The sequence below is a fragment of the Bos javanicus genome, chromosome 3 (assembly GCF_032452875.1).
Source record: "Bos javanicus breed banteng chromosome 3, ARS-OSU_banteng_1.0, whole genome shotgun sequence".
Classification (NCBI taxonomy): domain Eukaryota; kingdom Metazoa; phylum Chordata; class Mammalia; order Artiodactyla; family Bovidae; genus Bos; species Bos javanicus.
The window spans coordinates 94816994-94838832 of record NC_083870.1 but is presented as its reverse complement, the minus strand read 5'-3'; the positions used below and the strand labels follow the sequence as shown (position 1 = coordinate 94838832).

Below are 21839 nucleotides of genomic sequence, written 5' to 3'. Positions count from 1 at the left end.
GTTCCAAATAGGAAAAGGAGTACGTCAAGGCTGTATATTGTCACCCTGCTTATTTAACTTATATGCAGAGTACATCATGAGAAATGCTGGGCTGAATGAAACATAAGGTGGAATCAAGATTGCTGGGAGTAATATCAGTAACCTCAGATATGCAGATGACACCACCCTTATGGCAGAAAAGTGAAGAAGAGAAGAGCCTTCTTCATGAAGGCTCTTGATGAAAGTGCCTTCAAAGAGCCTCTTGATGAAGTGAAAGAGGAGAGTGAAAAAGTAGGCTTAAAGCACAACATTGAGAAAACTAAGATCATGGCATCCGGTCCCATCACTTCATGGCAAATAGAGGGGGAAACAATGGAAACAGTGACATTTTATTTTGGGGGCCTCCAAACTTACTGCAGATGGTGACTGCAGCAGTGAAATTTTAAAAGACGCTTGCTCCTTGGAAGAATAGTTACAACCAACCTAGATAGCATATTAAAAAGCAGAGACATTACTTTGCCAACAATAGTCAAAGCTATGGTTTTTCCAGTAGTCATGTATGGATTTGAGAGTTGGACTATAAAGAAAACCGAGCACCAAAGAATTGATGCTTTTGAACTGTGGTGTTGGAGAATACTCTTGGAGAATCCCTTAGACTGCAAGGAGATCTAACCAGTCCATCCTAAGGGAAATCAGTCCTGAATATTCATTGGAAGGACTGATGCAGAAGCTGAAACTCCAGTACTTTGGCCACCTGATGCGAAGAACTGACCTATTTCAATAGACCCTGATGCTGGGAAAGATGGAGGGCAGGAGGAGAAGGGGACGACAGAGGATGAGATGGTTGGATGGCATCACCAACTGGATGGACATGAGTTTGAGTAAACTCCAGGAGTTGGTGATGAGCAGGGAGCCCAGTCATACTGTAGTACATGGGGTCGCAAAGAGTCGAAGACGATTGAGCAACTAAACTGAAGTGATGCCATTCTAATTTCTATTCCCCAGTGCCCCCAGCTGTTATATTTCTCTGCTTCTATTTGGAGGTCACAAAATCAAGATGGCTTTATCTGTCACTTTAAATTTTGTCTAACTTTAATCAAATTTCTGTAAATATTTGTCTTCTTAATTGATTTCTTTTTGATTGCCAGTTAAATTCCCACAGTGGGTCTTTTTAAAATTACTATTTAGTATCTAATATAGTCCACTCCCTTGTTATAGAAAAGATCTCACTACTTCTTCAATAGTTATAAGTGACTGCACCTAATTTTTTCTTTCTATGCTTTGCATATTTCAAAGCAAAAAAATATTCTCTTTCAAGTTAATAATACCCCCATAATCTTGACTACATAATATTTCCTTTAGACTATGACCTTATTTACCCTCCAGCAGTCCCCACTATTTCCATGAATTCAGTTGAAACTTCTGTGTAGATGACTTTCTTCCCTTCCCCCATCTTTATATCTCTTTTGCTATTTAGCTTCTCCCTTAAGTCCTCAATTCTTTCCTCGTGGATTTTGCCTAGTAGATATCTTCTGAAATTCAACCTCAACAAGGCTAAAAGTGTCTTATCAGCTCTTTTCTCCTCAAATCCATCTCTTTATCCATTTTTTATGTTTCTTAATATTATAGTCTGATCCATTGAGGTTTGAAAGTTGAGGTTTTTTCAGGTAATAACTTCTAACTTGCCAAGCCTGGGGACTTCTTTTCTTCTTTTTTTCCTCTCCTCTCTTTTTAATAGAATTACTTACACTCCTGTGCTCATGTTGACTATCATTTTTCTTATATCTGACTAACTCTGTTTCTAGTGCCCTCCTAATATTCCTGAACCTATTCCTTTCTTCGTCCTATGAACTGAACATCTGTAATTAATGATCTTAAGGCCTCCGTAACTGTGAGAAACCTTTAGTGGTTTGCATTTGCCTGTAGAATGAAATGAAAATTCTTTTTAAGGGATTTCACTATCTGTTCGATTATATCCCACCCTAAATTTCTACCGCCTGTCCCTGCATGTACTTGATGCTCTACGTAGATATCATTCCTGGTTCCATTCTGTGTAATCAGTCTTTTAAACCTCTTTTAAACTACCTGATCTTTAGAAAGTGAAAGTCTCTCAATTGTGTCAGACTCTTTGTGACCCATGGACTGTACAATCTGTGGAATTCTCCAGGCCAGAATACTGGAGTGAGTATCTTTTCCCTTCTCCTTAAAGGTATATATAAAACCTTAATAAAGTAGTTGTGCTAAGGTATTATCATATCTCCGACATATTATTACTTTTGAGATGGTGGAGTGGGTTGCCATTGCCTTCTCCAATGCGTGAAAGTGAAAAGTAAAAGTGAAGTCGCTCAGTCGTGTCCAACTCCTAGCGACCCCATGGACTGCAGCCCACCAGGCTCCTCCGTCCATGGGATTTGCCAAGCAAGAGTGTGTTGCCATTGCCTTCTCTTTTGAGATGGAAGGTATTCATAAATATTTATTCTGTTTTTCCTTCCATTCTGATTAATGAAAATTCATCTGGAGGATCCCTTGTAGCTTCTCCCTTTCCTTCTATCTTTCCTTTATTCTTTTTTTTTAGTATTGTTCCTGTTGTTTGGTGGGTAACTGTGAATTACAATTAGGATAGTCTGAGGATGGAAGAAGACAACTGAAGCCTCTCTCCTTTCGACACCTATGTTGAATTTCCAGTAGTTACTCTAAACCTGTATTTAGGTTGTGGTATCTTTTCATGAATTTGCAGCCAACTTCACTCCTTGAGAGAGGCCGGAGGGGCTGCTAAGCTTCTTAATTCCCTCTTTTTAGCCTGTAAGAGGCATTTAGTAGATATCTGATGACACTAATTAATGAAATCAAGCATTTCAATTCTTTATTTACCCTTGTAAGCTTTAGTACCAACTAAATGCTGAGAGATTCCTAAGCAAATGATTGATCATGTAATAAGATTTAGGATGTTATATCTTGTATGTTTTGCAGTATCTATCCTAATTTATGTAATGTATTATGAATTATAGCAACAGGTCTGGATATCATACAGTTATAAAAGTTTTACTTGAGTAAATGGACCCATTTAAAAAAAAAAAAAAACTTTTGCAAGAAAAAACTCTTGAACCCCAGTGTTTAAAATAAAATATCATAGTGTTATTTAATGTGGGCAAATGTAAATCTATATCAACTTCTTAAGTTTAAAATCTTACAGAAGTAACCATGCATTTAAATGAAAATTGCAAGTTAAATACAAATAAAACACAAAACAATAAAATCTAAATTAATGTTAAGTTAATGTGCTGAATGGTACTGCCTTGCTTAAAGTGGTTCACTACTTTGAACATGAATATGATACTGTAAGGAATAGATTCTTTTTCAATTTGACATGCATACACTATTGTGTGGAATGTGATAACTGTAATCTCTCCACATTTCTGTGTTCTGACTACTGGAAAACCTTCATTTGCACAGCATGTGTCATGAGGTCTTTGACTTTGACTTCACACTTATATCATTTTCATGGTCAAGGCTCTTCTATGGCAAATGATAGTTTTTGGTACCAACTTGATGATAAACAACTTGGGCAATGAAGTAACTTGTTAGCACTTGAATTTGATGTTGTTACTGCTGATTCAGTGTGTGGTTATACTAATTTTTATAGGTTATCAGAAACTAAAACACAGAAGATTGAGATATAGAGACTTGTTTAGACCCCAATTTGAATACACTAATGTAGATGTTTGAATAGTATAGACCTGTATAGGTTTTCTGGTGGCTCATTGGTAAAGAATCCCTGCAATGCAGGAGACCTGGGTTTGATCCCTGGGTCAGGAAGATCTCCTGGAAAAGGGAATGGCTACCCACTTCATTATTCTTGCTTGGAGAATTTAGTGGACAGAGGAACCTGGTGGGCTACAGTTCGTGGCGTGACAAAGAGTTGGACACGACTGAGCAACTTAACACTTTTAATTTTTCATAGATCTTTAAGTTTTTGGCTTCTATGCTATAAATGAGTTGATATTTTTAAAAATTTTATACTGAATGGTTTCTGTGATTATAATTTGAGTCATGAAATTGGCTATACTTGTCCTTGTCTGTGTAAGTTTCTGTAGGCCACTGTAGACTGTATCTTAGGTGGTTATCAAATTGGAATTTCATTGCTACTGACTTGTAATCTTTTAATTTTGCCCTTTCCTATTTGTTCACTATATATTGGCTTTGATCTCAAGCCTGTAGAGAGATAGGACATGATATCTATAAGAATATGGCTGAGGGGAATAGTGAGGGCTGGTAGAAATCTCACCAGAAATGCTATTGAATCTGTAAGTAAAACATCATTATATATAAAAGAGATGTGATAGAATTCAGATTTCAATTTGTTATTGAGGCCAGAAAAACAATAGAACCATTCTGAAGCATTTTTTCAAACCTAGATACTTTGGTATGATAATTATATACATACATGCTAATTTAGTATTTAAGATGCAGTTTAGGATAGTTGAACTAATTATTAGTATTAGTTAGCTTGAGTCTACCCTCTTTTCTATAATAGCTATGTGTCTAGTTGGGTAGTTAAGATTAGTAGAAATCTCCTCAGTATTTTTCTTTTTTAAAATATTAAAAAATTTTTCTATTTATTATCTTTGACTGTGCTGGTCTTCATTGCTGCACAGGCTTTTCTCTAGTTGCAACAATTGGGGGCTGCTTTCTAGTTGCACTGTTCGGGCTTTTCATTGTGGTGGCTTCTCTTATTATGGAGCGCTGGCTCTAGAGCGTATGGGCTTCAGTAGTTGTGGCTCGAGAGCACAGGCTCAATAATTGTGGCACATGGGCTAAGTTCTGTGACCTCTGGGATCCTCCTGGACCAGGGATCAAACCCATGTCTCCTGCATTGGCAGGCAGATTCTTTACCACTGGCCACCAGGGAAGCCCTTGTATATTTTTCTTGAATGTTAAGCTATTTTACTGAAGATTAGCTTTTGGAACATCTATTTCAATTTCTTAGTGTAAAATACTGACCACATAAACATAATAACTATCACTGTATCATTTCACTTGGCCTCATTAGATTTTATTTTTGTGTCATGTAGAAAAAATACATCTGTTTTGTTTTTTTCCCTTGAAGCCCTTTGTTTCCCAAAGGAAATGACTGCAATATAGATGTGTCACTTTTTCCACAGGTAAAATGATATGTAGAGGTAGCCAGGTACTTGGGGCTCCTACAACAAAGGAAAATTCCTCTAAGGAATGTTGCCAACATTGTTGCTGTTACTGAGGGTAGAGGAATTTCTGGCTCCTAAATTGGAATTTAGGATTCAAGGATTCATTTTTTAATAATAAATTTTGTTGTAATAGTGGTGGCCCATCTTATCTTGAACTCTTGGGAAACAACTAAAAACAAATGGTCCAGTTTTGTAGATGCTAAAGATTGTTCCTTTAAGTGCCAGAAATTTAATTGTGGTTTTATGGAAATCTTTTAGAACTTATATTTTACTGGCTTCTCTTTATAGAAATAAAGTTTAAAAATTAAAAAAAAAAAAGCTCAATTCAGAACATACAGAGAATACAGAAAAGTTATTTATTTTATAAATATTTATCAGACAATGTGTTCAGTGCATTGTATTAGTTGTGGAGGATGTAATTGTGAATAAATGACATACTGTCCTTGTCTTTACTGAGCTCAGTCTGGTATAAAAAAGAAAATATAAATCATGAGAATTGAATTTTTAAAAAACTATAATAATGTCATAAGTCATGCTTCCAAAAATGTTTTAGCTTATATATTAATAGAAGTATGTAAAATAAAAGCAATAGTTTTTCTTACACCCTTTCTTTAGAGAAAAAACACGGAGTTCCAACTTGTTAATGTCCTAATTCTCATGTAAAGTTAGTGTGCCTAAAAGCCTGGAGCATTTAAAGTGAAGAGCAATCACAGAATACAAGACATTTTATCCATCTTGTGGCAGGAAGCTCTGTACTTTTAACCAATTTTGGCAACTCACATGGTTTTAGTGGAATCAGAAGTTTCAGAAAAGTTAAGTGGCCAGTGTAGAATTTAGCTATAAAAATAGGGGCAATAGCACCTTTCTCCTATAATTTAAAAATTGAATGGTACTAAAAGGCTCATATAGAAAAACATTGTCCTTCTATTGCAGGAAGGGGGATCCCTTCCAGGGCCCGAAACTGGTCTCTTGTCTAACACTCGGAAATGAATTGTCCAGGGAGACACATTTGCTGACAAAGCAAGAGATTTTATTGGGAAGGGGCACCCGGGTGGAGAGCAGTAGGGTAAGGGAACCCAGGAGAACAGCTCTGTCACATGGCTTGCAGTCTTGGGTTTTATGGTGATGGTAGTTTCCGGGTTGTCTTTAGCCAATCATTCTGACTCAGAGGCCTTCCTGGTGGCGCATGCCTTGTTCAGCCAAGATGTATGCCAGAGAGAAGGATTCTGGGAAGTGGTCAGACTTGTGGTTTCTCCTTTTGACCTTTCCTGAACTCTTCCAGTTGGTGGAGGCTTATTAGTTCCCTGTTCCTTACCAGGACCTCCTGTTGTAAAACAACTCATGCAAATGGTTACTATGGTGCCTGGGCAGTTTCAATCAGTGTGCTTCCCCTAACACTTCTGCCCCTCTGCTTTCTCTGTTCTGCTTGTTAGACTACCCATTTTCAACCTTTTTTGCTGTTTATACTGCTATTTTTGTAATGTACCTAGCATTTCATTCATTCAGTAGACATTTATTAAGCAACTAGTACATGCCAGTCTCTGTGTGAGGAGATACTAAAGATACAGGGATGATTAGGGCAGTATACTATCAAGAGCCACTGTGGGGTTGTTTAGAGGGTATTCATTCCTAAATCTGAACCAAAGATTTTTTTGTTTGATGATGCATTGAGACTATCTTATCTGTCTCCTATGAAACCTATATGTGGGTCAAGAAGCAACAGTTAGAATCCTGTATGGAACAACTGACTGGTTCAGGATTGAGAAAGGAGTACAACAAGGCTGTTTATTGTCGCCCGGTTTATTTAACTTATTTGCAGAGTATATCATATGAAATGCCAGACTTGATTAGTTATAAATTGGAATCAAGATTGCGGATATCAACAACCTCAGATAATGTGGATGATACCACTCTAATAGCAGAAAGTGAAAAGGAACTAGAGAGCCTCTTGATGAGGGGTGAAGGAGGAAAGTGAAAAAGCTGGCTTAAAACTCAATATAGAAAAACTAAGATCATGGCATCCGGTCCCATCACTTCGCAAATAGAAGGGGAAAAGGTGGCAGCAGTGACAGATTTCATTTTCTTGGTCTCTAAAATCTCTGTGGATGGTGACAGCAACCATGAAATTAGAGGATGATTGCTTCTTGGCAAGAAAGCTATGACAAACCTAGACAGTGTGCTAAAAAGCAAAGACATCACCTTACTTACAAAAGTCCATATAGTCAAAGCTATGGTCTTTCCAGTTGTCATGTACGGATGTGAGAACTGGACAAATAAAGAAGGCAGAGTGCCAAAGAATTAATGCTTTAAAAGTGTGGTGCTGGAGAAGACTATTGAGAATCCCTTGGACAGCAAGGAGATCAAACTAGTGAATCTTAAAGGAGATCAGCCCTGAATACTCTTTGGAAAGACTGATGCTAAAGCTGAAGCTCCAGTACTTTGGCCACCTGATGCTAACAGCTGACTCATTGGAAAAGACCCTGATGCTGGGAAAGATTGAAGGCAGAAGAGGGTGACAGAGGATGAGATGGCTGGATAGCATCACTGATTCAGTGGATATGAACTTGGGCAAACTCCAGAAGATGGTGAGGGACAGGGTAGCCTGGCATGTTACAGTTCGTGGGGTGGTTGAAACATCAGACATGACTTGGCGACTGAACAACAGCATTGCCACTATACCAGTCTTAGACACTGAAGTCTATCAAAAATAAACCCAATTTATAATTGGGTCCACTAAATTTATAATAGGATTTAATTTTTACACTACACTGTCAAAAATGATAGTGCCTTAGATTTTGAAGCTCTTGACCCCTGATGTTGATAATGGTGGTGGTGGTGGTGATAGAAGATTTGGAGGACACAGACACGATCCTGATACTTTGGTATATACTGTTAAATGCAAAGTCTTTAATGACCCTATGGATCTTTCTGTCTTGTTGGGGAGATAATAAGAACACATGAAAAGCACATGAAAGAACTGGTAAGCAAGAATTACAAAATTAATAGTTTGTCTCTTATAGAGTCAAATAGTGTAATTTATAAACAGATTTAGAGATATAGGCTTTTTTTCCGCCTTGACCTGGAGAACTGTTTGATCAGCCAGTACTGAATTAAAGTCCTTTGAGCTTCTCTGGCACAAAATTAACTGCTAGAAAAGCAGATATGAAAGGAAAAAAATGTAAAGGGTATTAGTGAAGGTTGTTAGACACTGACCTTAACCTTGTCCATCTGGCAAAATTAATGTATTTTTATCCATCACTGCTTATAGTTTTATTGATGTTTAGCATAGAATTGATGTTTCTTTTCAGACTGTTAACAGAGGAACTTCATTATTGTGCACCCAATATGTGCCAGGCATTTGGGAAAATAGTGAGGCTATGATGAACAAAATCGGATAGATCCTTACCTCTTTACCTCTTACAGTCTAGTGATGAACGTAAACATTAAATAAAGAATTATGCAAATAGAAAACAGAGCCATGGTTGGCAGGATTGACTGCTTGAGGGGCACAAGGGAAATTTTGGGATAATGGAAATGTTCTATGTCTTAATTGTGGTGGCTGCATTTGTGCATATGTTTATCAAAATACATTGAACTCTGTACATCTAAAAAGGATACATTTAATGTTATATAAATTATAACAGTATGTTTGTTTAAAAAATACTCAAATACATGTAAAATTATAGCCGTAATAAGTTTTACAAAGGAGTGTTGCATGGGCTATGAGAACGTAAAATAGAATTCACATAGGCAGGGAGGAAATGATGAATAGAAGTAAATGAAGGATGGGGATTGGTTTCATGGGGACAGTGTAAAAGGCAGAAATAACCACAAGGCCCACGTGCCAAGTCCCTGAGGTTAGAAGATCCATGGCAAATTGAAAGAACTTGAAAAAGGCCATTGTGTGGAGTGCAGAAAATGAGGGAGTAGGTGTAAGACGGAGTTATGGACAGGTAGGGCTAAACCTTGCACACCATTGATGAATACTCCGTTGTATCCTAAGCACAAGGGTAAGCAGTTGAAGTTCTTTAATGGGGTCAGGTTGGGAATGCTGGGCCGGAGGAAGCACAAGCTGGAATCAAGGTTCCCGGGAGAAATATCGATAACTTCAGATATGCAGATAACACCACCCTTATGGTAGAAAGTGAAGAACTAAAGAGCCTCTTGATGAAAGTGAAAGAGGAGAGTGAAAAAGTTGGCTTAAAGCGCAACATTCAGAAAACGAAGATCATGGCATCTGGTCCCATCCACTTCATGGCAAATAGATGGGGAAACAGTGGCAGACTTTATTTTGGGGGCTCCAGAATCACTGCAGATAGTGACTGCAGCCATGAAATTAAGATGCTTACTCCTTGGAAGAAAAGCTATGACCAACCTAGACAGCATATTCAAAAGCAGAGACATTACTTTGCCAACAAAGGTCCGTCTAGTCAAATCTATGGTTTTTGTAGTAGTCATGTATGGACGTGAGAGTTGGAATATAAAGAAAGCTGAGTGCCAAAGAATGGATGCTTTTGAACTGTGGTGTTGGAGAAGACTCTTGAGAGTCCCTTGGACTGCATGGAGATCAAACCAGTCAATCCTAAAGGAAATCAGTCCTCAACAGTCATTGGAAGGACTGATGCTGAAGCTCCAGTACTTTGGCCACCTTATGCGAAGAACTGATTTGCTGGGAAAGACTGAAGGCCAGAGGAGAAAGGGATGACAGAGGATGAGATGGTTGGATGGCATCACTGACTGGATGGACATGAGTTTGAGTAAGCTCTAGGAGTTGGTGATGGGCAGGGAATCCTGGCGTGCTGAAGTCCATGGAGTCGCAGAATCGGACAGGACTGAGCACCGGAACTGAAATAACCATCATGAAAAAATAGTAAGAGCAGAAGGCAGTTGCCCTCCAGATCAGTAACTCAGTAATTTATTCGTGTCTGTGATTTCCTGGTTTGGATGAATTTTTGTTCAGTTCCCCTAAGCCCAAGAAGTTATGTCATTTGGATTCCCAAAGTATTTTCACAAACCACCTACATTCCTTATGGAGCTGTGGCACAACAGCAAGCCCATGTTTCCCTGGATTAATAAAACAGGCACCGCTGCTATTGTTTATTGATATAGTATCCCCCCTCCCCTCACGCCCTTCCCCGCCTCGCGACACAAACAACTTTCCGGAAGTAAGAAAAAGCAGTCATCCAGATGAAATTTGGCTCCACAGCTGCCAAAATAGTGGATGTCGAGCTAGACGCGAGTGGGTTTAGGTGTTTGCGTCTGTGACCGGGTCTTTCCCAGTCGCCACCCTATGGGAACCTTCGGGACCGAAGCCCCGAAGCCTAGCTGAGCTCCCTTGAGCCTCGAGCTCCCTTTCCTGGGGGCAGCCAGGAATTGGCGTGGTGGGGCAGCCGCGAGTCCCGAGGAATAGGTCCGGGCGCGGCAGACGGCCAGAGCCCCGAGGTGAGCCCTGGGCTGCGCGAGGCGGTGGGAGGGCTGGGGAGCCGGGCGGTCCAGATGCCCGGCCGCCGCGGCCGGCCCCTCCCGCCTCTTCACCCCAAAATTGGCCTAACCGCCAATCTTCGGCCGCTCACCTCCTTTACCGCAGGTGACCCATGGCCAATCGCCAGGGGTCTCTTTGCCAGGAGTCGTCAGAGTCAGCCAATCGGTGCGGTCCCTCGGTCGGGGCGGGGCAGGGGTAGCGAGTGAGGGGCTGTCCCGCGGGAAAGGCAGAACCTGTAGAGACCAACTGCACCGCATCGGTGATTCGGCGGAGGGGGGCGAAGAGGGGTGCTCGGAAGCGGCCCTCGGCTCCCTCCCCTGGAGGCACAGAGGGCGGGGGCCTTGGCGAATGGCTTTCTTGGTGGCCACTTGCGGAGTGAGTAGACCCGGAGGGTCTGGGAGAGGGGCCGGCTTCCACCCCTGAGTTCCCAGGGACCCTGCTGCTTGCCCAGGCCGTGGGCGCGAGTGTGATTCTCTCCCTGCCTCCATCCCGTCGCCCCCTGGGGTGAGTAGGACGATGTGGCCGTCCGGGCCCTCTCTTCCGTGAGACTCTCCTCACTTCCTGGCCGAGATGGTTGGAGGCTGGGACTAGGGGCCTTCTGAAACCCGGAGAGGTCATTCGCCTCCAACCAAACCAGTCTGGAGAGAATCGCTTCCCCCTTTTCGATTCATTTTTGTGAAACTCTAGTCTTATTTCGGAAGCTATCTCAAGATATTGAACACAAAAGTTAGACTTTCTCTTAATGTGAAAGTTTAATTTTGACCAGTTGCCCAATAATAGAATTTCCTGTTGCTGGCCAAGCATTTTTTGTTGTTTTATTTTTGGCTGTGTTCTTGCCTTGGCCAATATTTTTGTGTGTAATGATTATGGGTGCTGTTATTTGTGAGTATGTGTGTGTTGGGAAGGGGAGGTGGTTTTATGTTTTGGGGGTAGTTTGTGGAAAAAATAGTGAAAACTTTGGAATAGTTTTATGGGGTTCACTTAAAAACTGGAGGGAAAAGTTTAGGTTCTCAGTATGCTTGGTTATGAAAAGTTGACTGTAAGCAATGGACTAGGAAGCATGTATAAATCATGCATTTATTGCATCATTCCTACTATATTTAAGTTTTTGATACGAAAGAGTAAGAAATGTATTAAGAAAATGTCTGCCGATTTGAAGTAACATTTGGCTTTACTTGTTGATTAAACTGTGTACTTTTAGCTGTATTCAGGAAATCAAAAACAAATCAAGGAATTATTTCTCCTAGTATTGAGTTAAGAAAGTGGGAGAGATCTTAGAATAGTAGTTGCAGTTTTAAGAATTCTTGTAGTGAACTTTAAGTTGGGAATTCTCATCCACCGTGAATCATCTCTCAGAACATTGCCTTTATTGAACTGAGTTTGTGATAAAGCCCTTTAATAAATAATGTTAACATCTTTCATTTACTTTTAATTTTTTTTTTAATTTCACTTTTTATGTACCCCAGCACCTTAAAATACCATGTTACCTTTCCTATTCTAGGAAAGATAAAAACCACTAAAAATCAGACTTTCAGTCTGGAGAGCTTACCTGGGAAATTAGAAAGATAACAGAGAAGCTGGATCTATTTTCAAAATGTTCTGAGTTTGATTTTTACAAAGATGCCATTTTACTTGAAGTACCCCTCAATAAACACTAGGTTGCAATGGCTGTTGGTCACATTGATTTTGATATTTCCAAAGTCTTAGGTGGTGGTCTTTTTTCCTTTAGTGTGGAAAGATTGGTAATAATCTAACCACTGATCCATCCCCAGTTGTTAAGTTTGGTTCAGGCCGTAAAGAGCATTGTGATACAACCATATTCTGCTGATTGGAAAATCAGGCAGTTGCATAGTTCGTAGTTTCTTGCTTGAGAAAGAGGATATCAGGCTTTTATTTTAAAAAGGAAATTCTGAGATGTCCCCTGAGATATGTTGAGTTCTGTCAGTATCTGAGAACTGATGTTTATTGGGATTCTATAGAAAAAGACAGTTTTTTATGGATACTGTAATGTACTTGGCCTAAGATTGTATTTGTACTATTTGTACTAAAGCTTCCCTTGTAGCTCAGTCGGTAAACAATCTGCCTACAATGCAGGAGACACAGGTTTGATTCCTGGGTCAGGAAGATCCCTTGGAGAAGGAAATGGCAACCCACTCCAGTATCCTTACCTGGAGAATCCATGGACAGAGGAGCCTGGCAGGCCACAGCCCATGGGATCGGAAGAGTTGGACATGACTTAGCGACTAAACCACCACGAGATTATATTTAGGAAGATTTTCCAGTAGATGTTTAAGCAAAGATTATGTTTGAAAGAATAATTCTTAGGTTGAAAATGTGTTTAAGCCAAGTACCTCTCCCTAAGTATTTTAGTTAATTGAAGTTCCACCACACACAGGCAATTAGTCATTTAAAGCCATTTTTCATCTCCCTTATTTTCCACGTCCAGTTAGTTACTAGATCCTGTTTAATCTGCTTTAGAAATAGCTCTTGGGTTTATCCTTTTTTCCTCCCACGTAACTGTTTTAATTCAGGCCCTCATCATCTCTCACCTAAACTTTAACAAAACTTAACTAGTCTCCCTGTCACTAGACTCCCTCTACCCATATTCTTTTCCACAGTTAGATCCCACTGAGTCACAGCTGTGCTTAAAAGTCTATTTTGGCTCCCCCTTGCCCAAGCCCAGCTGCTGAGAATGTTCTTTAAGGCCCTTCACAACTTGGTGATAATTATCACTCTTGGTGTGGACTCAGCTGCAGGCATCCTACTCAGGGCATCTACTGTAGCATTATGAACTCTTACCTGTTTGGAACATTGCATAGCCTCTCATAGCTCTTTGCACAGTCACTGCCTTTCCTTCTTGATTAAAATTACAGTTGCTTAGAATTCAGTCCAGTGCTATATCACTACTACTTTTGACATATAATTTTTGTGTTACTTTTTCTTTGATGTCTTCCTTCCTTCAGGCAAAGCAAGTTAAGATTACTGTTGTCCTTCACGTGTTACTACAGCACTTTGTTCATACCTCTATGCTATAGATCTTTGTGCACATATTTGGTTCTTGGATTAGACTCTAACCTTCTTTATTTCTGTAGGGCCTTTGTCCCTAGTCTAGTGCTTGGCACATGATCAAAATACTTGACTTAATCATGTCGTTAAGTGTACAAACCTTTGACTCATTGTACTGAAGCTTGGTTTATCCGTGTGAGTTAGAAAAATATTCCAAGTCAACAAGCTCCCTAATTGCGGACACACCTGAGAGACAGGAGTGCAGAAAACGTTAGAAACAACGTTACAAATGGTAAGTGGATTTCCAGGCAAAGGCCTACTTTTCCAAACTATGCGGCCTCTAATACAGTTGAAAGAATACTAGTAGTGGTACCAGTACAAGTTGGTTTTGTAGTAGTTAGCATCACAGGAAGAACAGCATGTTGCTGGCTAGAGAAGTCAGGGAGACTGCTTGGAAAGGGTGAAATCTGATCTCATTCCAGAAGATTAGGTAATGATTAATTGTATTTGCTATGTTATCTGTATTGTCCTTAACGAAGTCCTTTGAAGACATTGATAGCACCTGGCACATAACAGATCTTCAGTGAATATTTGTATTGCAGAGGAATGTTAATGGTTGCTGTGTGTGTTTTGGAGGGCAGGGGAGTTATTAATACTATAGGAGTTCATTTATTTCTAGAAACACCTTTAAGAACTTTGCTTCTTTGCTATATTGACAGAGCAGCTAATTTTGTTTTTTCTGAAATGTGCGATTTCAACCAAGGTATTCTGCTTACTCGGTTGTTTCTTTGCATTCTCTGCATTCCAGAGCATGTTTTTTAATCCGGTTACATTAATCTTCCTCACTCAGTTTCAAGGTTACACTAAATTTTTGCTTGTGTTTTGACTTTTTTTTTATCCTATGGTAGAGGATCCAACTGCAGTTAGAACCTTCAAGTTTTTATTGTCTTTGTTTAAATGAAGTTAACTTTTTTTTTAAAGCCAGTAAATGGACCCTTGGTTTTTCCAGTATGGTGAGCTGTTCACTCACCTGATGAATATGGTTATTTACTTGGAGATACTGGCTTCACAGACTCTTAGAACTGGAAAGGATCTTAAAGTTTTAATTCAGCCTCTATGTATTTATAAAATGGAGAAAACAGTTTCAGAGGAGCCAGGTGACTTGCCCAAGTTCACGCAGTTAGAGACTAGACTAACAGGACTACCATCTGTGGTTTTTGCTCTTCTGTTAGCTCTAGAGAGAACTGGGGTGCTGCTCTGATACTTGTGTTCATTCATTGCTCGCCTCAATCTCCTAAGTCCCAGTAATTTTTCCAATTCAGACACTGATTTTGCACTTTCAGTTCAGCATCTGCATCTGAAAAATATCTTACATCTCCAAGAGAATATTGTTCGTTATTTCACCTCCTTGTGCTTTTCAGCCTCTCTTTGTGCTTATACTTGCTCCTAAGTCTGGAAAGATGGCTTTTCTGGTTACTCTCCAGTTTCCTGCAAATTCATTCTCTTTGCTTCTCTCTCTGCCCCAGGAGGCTGACCTTCACAGCCTGTGTTACCTAGAGTCCTTTTTACCTTCTGGCTTCTCGTAGGGTTTAGACAATGGAAGGACAGAAGATGGAAGGAAAAAAAGAACCTTTGGGGGTATTTATTCCTCTTGCTCTCTCTCTGCTTTGATGAATTTGTGGCAGTGGCTGTGTCCTACAGCTGGTGTCCCTTGAGCCTGCTCGGAGCTACATTGTTTCCCTCCTTGTTCCTTCAATCTTGGCTGCTGATCCTGATTCCTGGGTACCTTAGCATCCCTTGCTAGTTTACTTAACCCTGCCCTCATTTCTCTCCTAAAGAAAAGTTCACACATCCCATCTATTTATAATATTTCCCACCCTTACTCACTGCTGTTAATAATTTCCCCCTCCTCATCTTTGTCCAAATCAAAATGATACCTCTGTGACACTTTTCTGACCCCCTTAACTTTCTCTTTTGAATTGTTTAGTACCTTTCTCATAATAATTTATCATGCTTGAAGCAGTTATTTGTAGACAGATGTTTATCTCCTACTACAGATTTGAAACTGTTAGGTATTGCAGAGTGGTTATTTGTAGTTAGATGCTTATCTCCTACTACAGATTTCAAGCTACGTCTGCTTCATCTTGGGATGTCCAGAGCATCCAGCGCAGTGTCATAGTCATAAACACCCAGTGAATAAATCATTATTGTAATGCTGAATTCCAAACCCAGAGTAGTATGTATGAAACTATGTTCATGAGACTTGGCATGAGAGAATGAAGTTTTAGAAGTTTGTTTTAGTTATTATCATCTGGTCTTGCTTCTTGAACTCCCTGGGTGGTGTCTTTCCTATTTAATTTCTCTTCTCTTAAAAACTTTCAGTTACTCTTAAAAGTTTTCAGCATCCATACTTATAATAAATTGTTTAGAAAGTTAGATGTTATTTGTGATTTTTTTAATGAGTACTCTGATTTATAATCTGCAAGAACATCTTTGATTGCTTTTTATGTTTAAATCCGAACAGGTTGACGCATTTCAGAATTCCTTAATTCATTAATTTACAAAAATTTTATTGAGCACTTGCTACAAACCAAGCACTATCCTGGGGGTACAGTGGAGAATAAAAAGAGTCTTGTCGTGTCAAACATATATTTTAGTCATATTTTAGACTTTTTTGATAGATTTCTGACAACAGGGTAATCAGGGTAATTTTGTATTGCACATTTAACAGCCTTAGTGAAAACAACTTATTTCCTTCTGTTTGATGTTCACTGGCAGCTAAATCAGATATACAAAAACTGCTTCGGCATATGTAATTTTAAAGGAATTATCACCAAGCCAGTTACAGAATCTATTCATTCCAATTCAGGGTTATTTTTGTTCTATTTTGTTTGCTTGTTTTGTGTGAGAAATAAGCCATTTAGTACTGATTGCCTATTGGCCTGACTAGTTTATCGTTTAACTTCCCTTGGTGGTTTTATTTCAGTTTGTTGTATTTTGCCATACAGAGAGATCAGTTTTGTTAAAGGAATACATTAGATTTTGTAGAAACATTTCATAATCACATTTCAACAAGTAATATGAATGATTATGAGAATTCTGTAGTTATTTGAAAACTTGAACTACTAAAGCATTCAGTTTTAAGAATTCACGTGTTGAACATGAATTTTTCCTCATTATATGTAGAGCAGATTTCCAGGAGACTTTCTGAAACTTCCATTTTTGGTGGGCCCTTGAAAATCATGAGAATTTGCTTTCCAAAATTCTGTGAAGCTCAGTGACAGGCAGTCATATGAGGTTGGAAAGGGGAAGAATGTATTTTTTGCATCCCATCCTAGTAAGCAACTCAGAGCTTATTTAAGATCCTGGAATGACTTAACCTATGACTTCTAATTTTAAGAAAGATATTGTCAGTAGCCTGACCAGCGATTAACGTGTGAAAAATAAAGCTTTGACTAATTGCCAGCACCACATGGTCAAACAGTGCTTCATTAAGTGGACTTATATAGTAGATATTTTTGTTTTTTATGAGTTTACTTTCTTTAGTGTTGACTCATAATCGTGGAATTGGCAGGAAGGATGTGGGAAAAAATTATGTATTCTGCTTTGTTTTACTGGCCATTTTTCTTGTTAGCGTGCGTGTGCGTGCGTGGGTGCTAGTTTATACTTTATCTGTAAATAATGTTATACATTTGTTATGCTTTATTTTATTTGGCTTGAAAAGATGTATCTGAGCAGCTTTAGTGTTACCAAGTTTACTCTCTCAAGACATTTTAGGGTTTGATAATTTTAAAATAATAATGCTGATGATTTTGCAAGCTAAAAGAGTTATAAAATTTTTGAAACATTTATAACCAGTACAGTTTCTGAATACTTTTTACATAAAATTTTTGAGTTTACTAATTTTTTAAAAATCAGGCACCATGAATATATAAAGTAAAAATTAAGAAGTCTTTGTCTCAAATGCACCTCTTTCTCAATCTCACTTCGTAGGTGTAACATCTGCTTCTTGTGTGTTTTATTTCAGACCTGTGTGTGTGTGAGAATAAAATAACTTTTCAAAAATATAACATCTTATTATTCATGTCTCTGTCTAGAATAAGGTAATCACTCAGCCAGTATTAATTGGCCTGAATTTTGATGTCTATTTTATTTTTGTAATTTGCTTTGTACATTCAGAAGCTGTAAACTCATATTTCATTTAAACATTTTTTAAAGTAATTTGCTGCATTCTGAAATCTTGAGGCAATCTGTATGCCTCCCAGACATTTATATCTCTATAATGCTAGTTACAACCTTTATAGAGAGGGAGAACATATTATTGTCCCAACTGGAGCACTTGGAGAGTGAAAGAGGCTGCTAATAATTTTGTTCAGACAACAGGCATAAAAAGAGACTCTCCCAGACAAACTGGGATAGTGGTCACCCTGTTTATAAACTCCAGGTTTTTGTGTGTTCTATTTACTTTTGGCAGTAAGTTCACATATGACTTTATTGAATAAATTGGGAGAGTCATTTGGAAAGACAAGGTATCAGTGATTTAAATAGAGGAAAATGGTACAAACCCAAACCTTTCTTGTGCAGTTGTTTGAGTAATCAAATAAATCACTTTATGGAATCAATATTAGTATTTTGTTCTGTAAGTCAAAATGTTACATAACAGTGGTGGTATTAGATGAAGAGAGATCATGAAGAGTAAGCAGTTGTGCTAAGAGTTACGATAAAGCTAAGGAATTTTGACAAAGGTGTAGGTACCTGATTCCTATTTGACAAAGCAGCTCTTTTCTGTCCCAAGTATATGAGCAATTTAGACTTGCTGTGTTTGTTTTTTTTTTTTAAGAGAAGTTATTTTCTTTATAAATTTAAAGATAAAAATGTTTTTATTTTTCAAAGAACTAATGTATTTTCAAAATCTTTTTATTTTATGGAAAAGAGTGATTCTTTATATTGTTTGACTCTTTGTTACCAAGGTAATAATTGAGCACAATTTACCTTTTGTGGTTCGGGCATAATACCTGATACTTTTCTGAACATCTCATGTGGAATTTTGTTTCTGATCTGTTTTCCAAGACTGTATTTTAGCACTAGTTTTGTCTATTTCTCATACCTTTTTTATTACTACTATCTGTTTTCTTCAGAGTTCATCAGCTTACTGTTTATTTTCCTTTTTTTCAAGGAATGTTAAATACAGTTATGCTGGTATCCTTTTCTCGATTATACTTCTCTATTAGAGTTGCATATGTTTTGTATATTACCTAGTTGTTAATTTATTTTGTTCTTAATCCATCAAATATTTGTTGAGAAACTTTTCTGTATGTTAGGCGTAGTTTAGGGTCTGGGAAACTGCTGAATCCTGGTTATTTTCAGCTCCACATTATGAAGAAGAAATAGAACACTAACTATTTTGTTACTTTATGTATATTCTTTCATCTCTCCAACAACCTTGAGAGGTTTATTTTTGTGTCCTTCCCTGGTAAGAAAATGGAGGTAGAGAAAGTAACTTAGCCAGATCATGTAGGTAATTACGGAATCCCAGATTCAGGATTTCAAACTAGATCAGTCTGACTTTAAAGCTTGTGTTCATTTTGGGTACACTAGGCTCCTGCAGACATTTTTAGATTAAATTTTAGTCTAATATGCTATGAGTTCTTTTCAAATATCATTGTGATTTAATAGAAAAATGTAATGGGTTTGAAATCAAAGGACTGGGTTGAAATCTCAAAAACCCATCTGGATGATTTGGGTAAGCACTTATAAAATAGGGTTAATATCTATCTATTTTACTATGTTATAATAATGAAACAAGAAATGACATACAGTAAAGTATCTAGCCAGAGGATCTAGTACTCTGAAAAAAACTTCCTGTACTGTATTGTGCATCCCTGGTGAATCTGTGCTGCTGCTGAGTCGCTTCAGTCGTGTCCGACTCTGTGCGACCCCATAGACGGCAGCCCACCAGGCTCCCCCGTCCTTGGGATTCTCCAGGCAAGCTGTGGTGCTAGTACTGTTCGTTTAAAACTATGGGAAAAGGCTTTACCGTTCAGGGCATTCTTGGGGCACCGAGCAGTTGTTGATAAAATAGCTGTAACTATCATGTTGATAAAAGAGAACCTAATTTGGAATCTTAGACTATCAGAACATTGACTTAGATGGAAAATGCTGTTCTGAAGTTACACTGGAGGAAAGAATTTAATAATAGGCTCAATTTTATGGATATTTTTGAATTGGAAATCTTTACTCCAAACAAATTGGTATATGAGTATTTTTTAGGGTTAAAAATTCATATTCTCAGAACTTCTCTATACCTCTAAATTCTGTTTTCCTTTAGCTGAAGAGGGTAAACCACAGAAATGGCAGATTATAAATGTTTCCAAATTTTTAATAAACCAAGGAAGGCACTGATTAGTATACCCCACATAAAATCTTACTAATATTTGGTCTTACTAATATTTCTGGTTTCTTTAATATACTTTTTTCATCATTAAAGCAACTTTTGAGTAACTTGGTAAGGAAACAAAGTGGTGTCATTTTTCAAAAAACTTAATTTTCTAATTTCTAAGGAACAGAAAAGCCATTAAAATTTTTGGCGTAATTTTTAAATTTAATTATTTTTTAACTTGCCACTTGCTACTCATGTACCTATTGATACTTTTCCTCTGTACAGTTACAGATTTTTCTCTTATTATTCCTTTAATTAATTACTCATGTCACACGCACAGCATAGTAACTTTCTATTCTCTCTTTTCCTTACCTTTTTGGAAGATCAGTACCACACTTGCTTTTTTCCAGTCTTCTGGTATCTCTCCAGTTCTTGAATTTTCAAAAATAATTGTAAGTGATTCAATTGTAAGTATGCCCTATACTTCTTTCATTGGCTGAAAGCGTATCTGTGATGCATGTCATCTCAAATTGCTAACTGTGAACATAAACTTTCCAAATACTCATATTTAATCAAAACAACATTTCTGCAAAGTTTTTATTATTTTATTTAAGGACTGTTTTGCTAATTTTCCTTTAAAAATCACCTACTTTTGTCTGGATTTATGCCATTTGTTTTTCATTAGGTGTCTTGTTTTCTTTGGTGTTTTTCCTTTGTTAAATTTTTAAGCTGTTATTCCTTTTACAGTTCTGCTACTGATCACTTATTTTGTTTTCTTGTTACTCTGAACTCTGAGACTCACATGGAATAATTTCGGTGTTTCTCGTTTCACAACATATTATATAAGAGAAAGCACTGAGCATAAGGTACTTAGTCCTTTAAGTTTTTGCTGTGAAATAAGATTTGATATGAAAATAATTACTCATTTGTGAATTTCTTTTTAGAGTGTTATTCAGTCATAGCCCTTCCTGTTCTTCATTATTCTTCTCAGTTCCTTAAATTACTCATAACTTTCTTATTTCCTGATTCTGACCTCAAGAAGACCTTAAACCACCTTTCCCCACCTTTACCTCCACTATTTATTACTCTTCCTCTGTCAGCAGGAATTACTTTAAAAGCTTTTACTCTTTGCCTCAAAAATTGCCTCTTGTACTATTTTAGTAAGTGTCTCTCCAAAGCAGCTACATAAGAAGTACAATTCCTGTGTACTTCAGAAAGTATTAAAGCCATCCTTTATAATACTCTTCTTTCTAATGGCAGTGAAGTATTCAGTTATGTATATGTATAAAGTACAATGTTTAATGTCCCTATTAGAGTTATTAATAGAAATTTAATTTTGCTAACGTGTTAGAAGTACCTTCTGAGAAAAGTGATGATATTCAACATAAGTATTAGAAAGATAGTAGGGAGGTACTTACATAAAATTTTGAGGCAGTTTAATATTCTTCTGTCATTTTAGATATTATTTTTGAAATTCCCCTTAAATTGGGCCAGATGTCTGCCTTTATATATTTTTAATCTGGACACATAGACCTTGGTTGATAGAGAATTATGTGTTACTGTTAACTTTATACATGTACTTTAGCTTTCTTTAATTAGCAAGTTACTCTTGAAGACTAGGGACTTTTTTTTTTTTTTTAAACCGCGTTTGCCACATAAGTGGGTTTTTTTTCTTTACATAGATTATGGTTAGATTTAGGTATAATGTCTATTGAGTTTCTTCTAGTTTAGCTTATTTTATATTACAAACCATTTTGTCTCTGTTTCTCTGTAATAGTTTTATTTTAAA

General features: G+C 37.7%; 1 protein-coding gene across 10 annotated transcripts in view; it reads left to right on the top strand.

Moving 5' to 3' along the window:
* Window positions 1–21839, top strand: part of OSBPL9 (oxysterol binding protein like 9) — a 164281-nt gene that overhangs the window by 96906 nt on the left and 45536 nt on the right. For 3 of the 10 annotated variants that reach the window (XM_061411990.1, XM_061411992.1, XM_061411989.1), the window contains exon 5: window positions 20434–20502. The exons of 3 other annotated variants lie outside the window; for them this stretch is intronic. In XM_061411990.1, the coding sequence (XP_061267974.1) occupies window positions 20434–20502 (69 nt within the window). 4 more of the 10 variants (XM_061411998.1, XM_061411995.1, XM_061411996.1 and 1 more) reach the window with 4 other exon arrangements.